Genomic DNA, 9,812 nt, shown 5'->3' on the forward strand with positions numbered 1-9,812 from the left:
TTTTTTGTTGAAACCCCTCTACTATATTTATAAAGATGGCTGTGACATCGCTACATCCTACGTCAACCCTCTTTCAAAGTGAAAGTCAAATATCTTCAATTTAGGCTATAACAAGCACTTATGAATGTAAAAAAAAAACTACCACCGGTTCAGAAAAACCTCTTTTGAGAAGAATCCGGCAAGAAACTCAACGAGGTATTTTTTTTAAACAGATTTACAATATTATTAAATGATAACTATACATCACAAGTATTTACCACGACGTTATTTTTAACACAGTTTGGGAGGGTGCGAAGTACTAGGTGGGGGTGATGAAATCTATCGCAGCGCTTATGGTGGCCAAAAGTAAAAATAGTTCTGGCTCTGTCATCTGTCATATACTCATATGAATCTGTCAATACAAAGCAATTTGTATAGACTTCAAATAAGTACCTAATTTTAGTAATACATGTTTGTGTTATGATGCAAGCTTGAATTATTGAACACTGTCCCTGTTTTGTTCTTAATTCCTCTACATCTCGGACATGTAGAATAGAATAGAATAGAAGACATTTATTCACATTCACAAAGACACACAAATACAACAAAACTAAAAAACAACAACAGCAAACACAAATAAAACAAAAAAAAGAAAAAGAAATACAAAAATTAAAATATATGTCCAGCAACAATTTTCCTTATGAAACGGTTTGTGGTTGAAATTTTATATTGAGTGATACTCACAAAACCGGTCTTCAAAATGATACTCATTTTTATCTGGAAACGATATTTAATTTATTACTAGCGATATAAGAAAAATTATATAATTTTACTTTTATTCAAAGAAACCAATATTATAAATTCAAAGATAGCTTTATCTTTTCGTTTTACAGTAAAATTAATACGTTATGGTTTGATTTTTGTCACAATGTCGCGATGAAATTTCAAAACGTCAGAGCATCAGAGCCATATAAGTTGCGGACGCTAGGTGGCGCTGATGTCGTGCACAGAGCCAATATGTAGGTTCGCTATTTGAATTTGAATTATATCCAAATATCCCTGTCCATGAGTCTTTAACGCAGCGTCGCCGTGCACTTTATAGCAACAGTAATGTTTTTAAAAACAATTCTTCTGCATTGCGCACATCCTCTAACTACCCCATACTTACATATGTGACCGGGTAAGCAAACAACTCGCAATAAAACTGCCTCGGAGCTGCAAAACACAAAGTTTTTAGATTACCCCAGTCTACAATTCTTGTTCCGTCCCGCGTTCCATTAAGTCTCAAGCACTTAGTTTGTTTCTGGCCAAATAATTGTTTAACAAATGTGCATTATTTGATTAAAACAATAACAAAATTAAATATAGGAGCACACGAATTATGTGAACTGTAGGTCTTAATCTGAATAAATATTAAATCTACGCATACTTAACAAAGATGAAAGGTATTAGAGAGAAACCAATGAAACATTTCTTAAATTAATACCTACTTAACATAATTTTAACTTGAACAAGTCTAAATAAATTAAGACAATTATGGCACGTTCGTTATGTCACATTTATTTTACTAGGTAGGTATTATCAGATTAATTAACTTTTACTACGGCTGCATCTCAAAAACTTATAGTTTGGCAGGGCTCTTAGAATTCCACATCAGGTACTTTTACTTACGCCACATGCGAAATCTCTTATAAAAGGAAATAATTTGTACTAAGACCGCATTTCAATACCTTTAATAGTTTGGTCGACCTCTTTGGGTGTACATCAAGGCTTCAGATCCAGATCTTCGAAAATCCTCCTTTTACGAGGATACTAAATACTATGATCTATTTATCCAAATCTCAGCTCTCTAGGTATTGTGGAAGTACTAGTTCACGTTTGATGATTCTTAAACAATCAGTCAATCAGTATCAAATTTGCATAACTTTGCAACTCTATAACTTCCAAACGAATGAAGCTATTATCTTGAAATTTAAGAGCTCTTATAAATAATACAATTACTAAACTTAATCAAATGAACAAAGTTTCAATCTTCCGGTACAGATCCAATAAAGATAAGCTAAACTTAAAATTTATCACAATGTCGATTTACAGCACAAATACCAGTCTGGTAACTTTTTGTGTTTGTTTAAAAAACACATGCTAAATATTTGAGTGGTTCAAATAGATAGGTAATAGGTACAGTGATATATTTTCAATTAAACTGTTCAGTAGGTGGGTGCACAGCAACTTTTTGTCCGCAGCAGACCCACGAAAGAACCTAAAAGGGTAGCAATACCAATTTCCTTTTAAAGTACGATTCCCTAAAAAACTATACCTATTGATGTTATTACGAGTATTGGGCATTATTTTTGTTTACTTTCATGTCAACTTTTTATTTTTGTAGAAAATGCTAGATCATTGATATTGTCATAAAATGACAAGATTTAATTTTATTGATGTTTATTTTGGAACTTAGCTCAATATTCAAACCAGTAAAACAAAAGTGAAAATGAGGCAGCGGAACTAGCATACCCATGCAATAACCTAGTAAACTGGCAAGCTAATAGCGGAGCGGCTGCCTTATATTCCGAATGCAAATCTTGTTGAATTCAATCTCAGCCGGACGGCAGCTTGCCGGGCTCCGAGTTGCCGATGGCTGCATTGCTTTAACGCTAGCTGGCAACAAAGTTTACCTGGTTAGACTTTACAACGGAATACTTACTAAGATTTCCGTTTCATAATTCACATTTTTTTTTAAATTTTAAGTCAAATTCCTTTTCGATGATCAAATGTTTTACTTTTCTGTAAATTGTGTATTATTTTAAGTTTGATGTCGAAATAAAGTTATGTCTATGTCTATGTCTATTCATAATTCATTTATTGCATAGTAATCATGTCGTACTTAGGTCTTACATTGTATAATTAGATTCAAGACATGAACCCTCGTCGTATTTATTTTATTATTAATACTTCTTTTGTATTTTTTGAGTAATATAATGTTTTCGTTTTCTTTCCTCCCATATTTGGAGAAAAGCAGTATACAGGCCTCGGCAGGAATGTCATTTCGTGGATTCGTATCTATTGAAGGACTCGACTACGCCTCGTCCTTCAAAACTATACTCATCCACGAAATGACCTTTCCCGCCCTCTGCATGATATACTATTACTCAAACATGACATGAAATATCGACGTTGTGTTACAAATAATAGGTCAGGAGGTATCGCGCTGCAGGCGGTCACTCTAGCCGCCTGCAAAGAGATTTCATACAAATTTCCCGCCCTCGGCCGGCAATGCGACCGTCTTTTGTTTCAACGCGAGCTGCGGCACGGCGTGCGCCCGCCGCCAGCACCACCGCCTACAGCCGCCGCGCCAGCAGCCACTCAACACGGCGACGAGACTAGCACCCCGCCAGCTATGTTTGAGAAAAGCACTATACAAGCCTCGGCCGTAACGCGGGGTTGCCGGCCTCGCATCCCTTCCGGCCTCTCTGTATCTCTATATATCTCTCTCTATATCTGCTTGGCCGGCAACCCCCTACTTTCCGGCCTCTACTATTTATTGGTGCCAGCCGTGATTTTAAAAAAATGTTTCAATGAGTAGATAACTACTGTTTTTTGCACAGGCACCGGTCGCAAAAAATAGTGGGCATATTTAAGTACTTTAGATTGTTTTAAACATGAAACTTTTATTTTTCTCATTTAAGTTGCATTTTTGAAGTCGGTTTAAAAAAAAACTTTTTACCCTATTGAGATCCCTCGCCTACAGAACGAGAGGAACCCAATTAAAATCAAAACGCCTTCTCCCAACTGTCGTAGTCCTTGTGAACTTAACATACCTATGGTACCCACTGGATCCGTACATTTGTCGGGATAAAAAGTAGCCTATATGTTAATCCAGAGTATATTTTACCTGTACGTAAAATTTCATGCAAATCTGTTCAGTAATTTTTGCGTGAAAAAGTAAAAAATATCCATCCATCCATCAAAACTTTTGCGTTTATAATATTAAGTAAGAAGTAAGATTTTCTGCATTTAATATTCGTTTAAACCTTAAGGACTAACAATCCCATTAGTAAATCTACAGCGTCTGTTCGGGCTAATAAGTAGTGGTATGTACTAACAACTAACCCCTGCAATCAATTAGTAACGCATGATCCTTCTTCGCCATGGTGACGACGTACTAGGGGGACTACTACGAAATTCGTAAATCGAAGTTCGTGTCGTAATGTCCCCCTCACTCTTGTATTAAAAAATATTAGCGTCAGTGAAACGGCAAGATACAAATTTCGAATTTTGTACTTCCTAGTATAGAGAATGGTCCATGATCCCGCAGGGCATGCCGGGGAACTCGTGCTCCTTTTGGCAAAGGTGGTCTTTCTTCACCGGCCTAGGAACAAATAACATTAAATAACTAATCCTAGAATTGTAAAATAAAGTCCAGATTTGTAAAAGTGAACCAGTCAAGGAGGAAACCAATGTTGATCAGCAAAACAAACTAACTCGAGCACCCCGCAGAACGTAACAAGAGAAAGCATGCTCCTGTCCCGGCTTTTCACCAAATGGCTGAAGCAAGACTGTGGTTAGATAAGAAACTCCTCCAACCCTCTCCTGGTCTTACCCTAGTCCTTAAGTCCCCCTGTCTGCTTGTTCATGCCCTTGGTATCGTAAATACGGAGCAAAACTGATTCTTTTGCGATCAATATACGAGTACATATTACAAGCTTTTATTTAATTTGTGTATTGTTCGTTTTAAAACGTGTTAACCAATTTCCAATACTGGGTATTATTGTGAATGCATATTTGATGACAATACAAGTAAAGTTAAAAAAGTACAGTCAACAATAAAGCTTTAAATAAAAGTTACATTTTTTTACCAAAAAAAATTATGTTTCGGAGTAATTTTACAAAAAAGATAACAGTTTTCGATTCATCGAAAACTTTTCTGTCTGGGCATATGAGAAAGAATTAAAAATATCCAGAATAAAAGTAAAAATACTAATACATATTTTGATCATTTCTCTACATAGATAAATGTTAACCTCGTTAATTTCTCTATGCTTCTGTGTATGTTCCATGCTTACTTCTAATTATCTATACAACCATGTATTGACAAAGGGAATAAACAATTGTAATGTGGGCATATGTGTCATAATTAGGCTATATCTGGAAAGAAATTGCTTTAAAATAATCAGACCGCCTTTTGTCTACCCTTGTGTGTAATTTGGTTTGCACGAAGTCCTAATAATTATTTTGATATGCATCGACATAATTATTAAATCTTTACACTATAGCCGAGTTTAGACTTGCAAGAAAAATCGCGCAATTTGCATTACATTGCGAGGCCGTAAAGCCAACTAGTTTGTAATGGTCAATCGAGCGCCGCAATGTAATGCAACTTGCACGATTTTTCTTGGAAGTCTAAACTCGGCTTATCGATTGTTGATTAATTGCTAGTAGCCATCGATTTGAAGGTAGCGGAACGAAGAAAACCAAAAGTATTAGTTTATATAAGTCGTATGTACTTAAACTCAGGATAATTATTTTTAACAATAGTTGTACAAGTAAGTATATTTTTTCTTGTTGTTGTAAATAAATATTACTTTTATTTGCATTGTTTTTAACACAAGTCTGCTTGCCTAAAAATAACATATTTGTTAGTGCTTATAACAATCGAAATATGGTGTTAGCAAAATAGCAACATTTTTGTAATAAATATCCTGACGATACCCCACACTATGACGAAGACAAAAAAAATTCACCGCCACTGTACGTGTAGAGAACAGTGTGACTTAGCAAGCATATAACTTGAGCATTATATATGGCGTATAAAATCCTGTACGATAATTGAATCCACATGAATGCTCCTGATTACTAATATACGACACAAGTGAAAAAGTATTTTTAAATCGAAAAAAAAAACTAGTTTTGTGCGGAAGTTGAGTTACTTACAAGAATATTTTCTCTCCGTACGAAACTTTTTATTTTATTTTCGAATTGTAATGTTTTTTCACTTGTATCGTATTAGTAATCAGTACTCTTAATTTGGGTTTAAATGATCGTACAGGATTTTCTTAACACATGTAATGGTGCAGTGCGGAAAGCTTTTCCATAATTCCCACGGGATAGAAAATTAGCTCATTTTAAACAAAGCGTCATATTGATAACTTCTAAATTCTACTAGATTTTATCTTTTTTACCTGAAATACTTAATGGAAAAGTGTTTAATATTTATTTTATTAAAGAGCTTGAAGAGACGAATTTATTTTACTGGGTAATATTCTTTTATGCCGGTGTTGACCTGCAAACAACTTGGAAACCTCAAAGGACGGGCGATGAGTTCTACAAGAAGAAAATCAAATACAAAACCGGTCAAGCGCGAGTCGAACTCGGACATGAACGGTTGCGTACCAAAAAAGGATCACGATTATTTTATGTGAATGCTACATCTGCTGCATAATGCTGCTCTTTACTACATATTATTTTTGCTTATTCGTTGTTATAGTGGCGATAATAATACTAATCGTATATACCTACGCTGTAAAGATTCCAGTGTCTACTATAAGTAGAAAAAGCTGTGTAACAGACGCACAAACAGACGGGTCAGTAAAGTGGAAGATAAATAGGAATATAAGTTTCCCTTGGGTGCTCTTTGGCAGCGGAATCTTAAAAAATAATATAACGAGAAGAGCTTTAGAGACTAGGGCTCTATTTTATAAGATACTTAGCTGTTGCTCGCGACTCCGTCCGAGTAGAAGTATGAAAAATAGTTTACGTCCTATTCTCAGACCTACCGAATATCTATGTATACACAAAAAAAAAACATAAAAATGGGTCAAGCCGTTTCGAAGGAGTTTATAATCTTTATAAATTCTTTATAAATTTACCTTTAAACGGGCGAGGGTTTTTGGGGATGAAAAATCGATTTAGATTCTGGGAAAACGAGATCAAACATTCATATTATTCATAAAAATATTTGCCCCGGCCGGGAATCGAATCCGGGACCTCAAGCTTCGTAGTCAGGTTCTCTCAGTACTTGGCCATCCGGTCGTCAACACGTAGGTTGGTCACAAACGTTGTGACCCGAGAATTTTATATGTTAGAAAGATTTATTAGAAATGTAATTACAATTAATTTTATCTTATTCGTATTCGTGTAATATTATACCTTGCAAATTATTCAGATTAACATAATTAGATACGTGGAAGGAATACTTCAAAAATAATTTCGAACGTTAAGAATCAATCTTGGAATTGTTTTTATTTATTTTGCTAGTCAAAAATTTTATTAAACCTAATTTTGTTTTTTTTTAATGATATACCTATTCATATAAAATGTACTCGATATATGGTCGTCAAGTTGTATTTTCTAAAACATTAACCTTGAATCTACCGAGCAACGCGAACTTACCTAACCGCGTGGCTCGAGCTATAAAAGGACATTGCAACTGAGGAAGTTATCACTCAACAATTGCGCTTCAGTCTCACTAAGCATGAGGATTAGTGTGGCAGTGTTGTTCGGGCTGGTGGCCCTTGCGGCCGTCGGCTCCGCCCGGGACATCCGGGAGAAGCGCGCCACCGACCTGGAAGCAGCCGCTTCCGGGCACCACTGGGACAAGGGCGGCGGCCACGAGCACCACGGCCACCACCACCACGACCACGGCGGCGAGCACCACAAGGGCCACAAGGGACACCACGAGCACCACCACGGCAAACACGGCCACCACCACCACGAAGGACACAAGGGCCATCACGGCGAGCATGGCGGACACAAGAAACACCACCATCACGACGATGGCTACCACCACCATCACCACCACGGAGAAAAGGGCGAGCACGGCCACGGACACGACGAGCACGGTCACTGGCACAAGGGACACGACACCAAGGGACACCACGGCGTTGAGAAACACGACGAATTCAAGAAAGACAAGCACTTCCACGATCATCATGGCGAGAAGGGACATCACTCCCATCACGGTGGACATCATCACGAGGGCGGACACAAGAAGGGCGGTCACTTCCACAAGGGGCACAAGCACGGCGGACACCACGAGCACCACCACGGCAAGAAGGGTCATCATGAGCACGGCGGTCACCACCATCACCATAAGGGACACCATGGAGAGGGCGGCCACCACGAACACCATCATCATCATCATGATCACGGACACAAGGGCGGCCATGAGGACCACAAGCACTGGGGACACAAGAAGGGTCACTAAACTGTGGTGCACACCACAACTGTTGTTACTTGTTGACTATTTGCTAACGGTTGTATATATTTGTTATATTTTTACTGTGAAGAATTATAAAGTTTTATAACAATATTTACTTATGATTTCTATGTCCTCATCGCAGAATATCAAAAAACTATTATAATTAAAAACATGGACAAAGTCAAAATAAAACTCGTCCCACGTGGTACAAGATATTGTTCGAGCCCAGATCCAACAAGCTGTCTTTCTTTAACAACCAACCACATGGAAACATGCACATTTCCGAGCGACTCGTAATATCCAGCGCCAACACCTTTTTAATCGTTTAAACGGTGACATCAAAATACTAGGTACCTATTTGGAATAAAATCATGATTGGAATAGAATCGTCAAATACTGCCACCGTTCAATAACTGGCCACCTTACACTAAAAATGACTCCTAATCACCTATAAACAGAGTTAATTTTTAGTATAGGTAAGTACCTAAGGTGTCAATTACTTGCCACCTTTCAATAACTGGGCACCTTATATTAAAATGAATTCTGGGCACCTATAAATAGAATTCATTTTTAGGGTTCCGTAGTCAACTAGGAACCCTTATAGTTTCGCCATGTTTGTCCGACTGTCTCTCTGTCTACGGCTAAGCTCAGAGACCGTTAGTACTAGAAAGCTGTAATTTGGCATGAATATACAACAGTCATGCCGACAAAGTGATAATATAAAAAAATATAAAAAACATACACGTAAAGAGGGGGTGATTTTTTTTTCTCGACTAACCCTATAGTGTGAGGATGGCTGGATAGGTCTTTTAATACCATTGGGGGGTTGCCAAGACGATTTTCAAATTTACAAGGAAAATTATAACAGCTTGAGAATTATTAGTAGTGTAAGAATAAATAGCGCCTGAGGTATAAAACATACCTAACTCGGAAGATTCCGTACACAATACGAAATCCTTAGAAAAAATATTACTTGATTTTTTCGTAAAATGGCTACGGAACCCTATCTTGGGCGTGTCCGACACACTCTTGGACAGTTTTTAGTATTAAAGTGGCCAGTAAAGTTATTGAAAGATGGCCAGTAATTGTCGATTTACCCTATCTACTGACGATTTAAAAACTCTTTTTTGTGTAACACCCTTACTGGGTTGTACTACTGTAACATGTTTGTACCTACTGTGCAATTTTATTAAATAAATAAATAATAGGTTATGAAGTACAAGTACAAATGACATATGACAGCCCTTTTGACAAATAACAGTGTTTTGTTTCATAATTTCCGACTCCTTTGCTCTTTGACTTTAGTAAAAGCAAATATATGTTTTGTGTCGCAATCAATCACGAGTTACGCTCCTACACTAGGCGAGGTACTTACGGATCTTATCCGCAATAATGTAAAAAAACAGCTTTTGCATTTCTTCTTACAATAACAACATATTTCAATTTACTTTGTTACTGAAAGGTATTGCGAAGTACAAGCAGAAACTAGCCTTTTTAATACAAACGGTGATACCTAATGACTTCCAGTAACATTTACCGCTATCATAACAAAATATTTAATTTTTATGGTTCCGTGCTAAAAAAATGGAGACACATTATTAGAAAGCTGTAAGACACGGATATACCTACCTTGTTA

The 9,812-nt window shown here is 36.9% G+C and overlaps 1 protein-coding gene across 1 annotated transcript; it reads left to right on the plus strand.

Annotated features, from left to right (window-relative positions):
• The first annotated feature begins 7,422 nt into the window (after positions 1–7,422).
• LOC141431573 (uncharacterized) lies at positions 7,423–8,291 on the plus strand. Its single transcript, XM_074092747.1, has one exon. The coding sequence runs from the start codon at positions 7,451–7,453 to the stop codon at positions 8,180–8,182; it is 732 nt and encodes a 243-aa protein (XP_073948848.1). The 5' UTR covers positions 7,423–7,450; the 3' UTR covers positions 8,183–8,291.
• The last annotated feature ends 1,521 nt before the right edge of the window (positions 8,292–9,812 follow it).

The sequence above is a fragment of the Choristoneura fumiferana genome, chromosome 10, assembly GCF_025370935.1.
Source record: "Choristoneura fumiferana chromosome 10, NRCan_CFum_1, whole genome shotgun sequence".
Lineage (NCBI taxonomy): Eukaryota > Metazoa > Arthropoda > Insecta > Lepidoptera > Tortricidae > Choristoneura > Choristoneura fumiferana.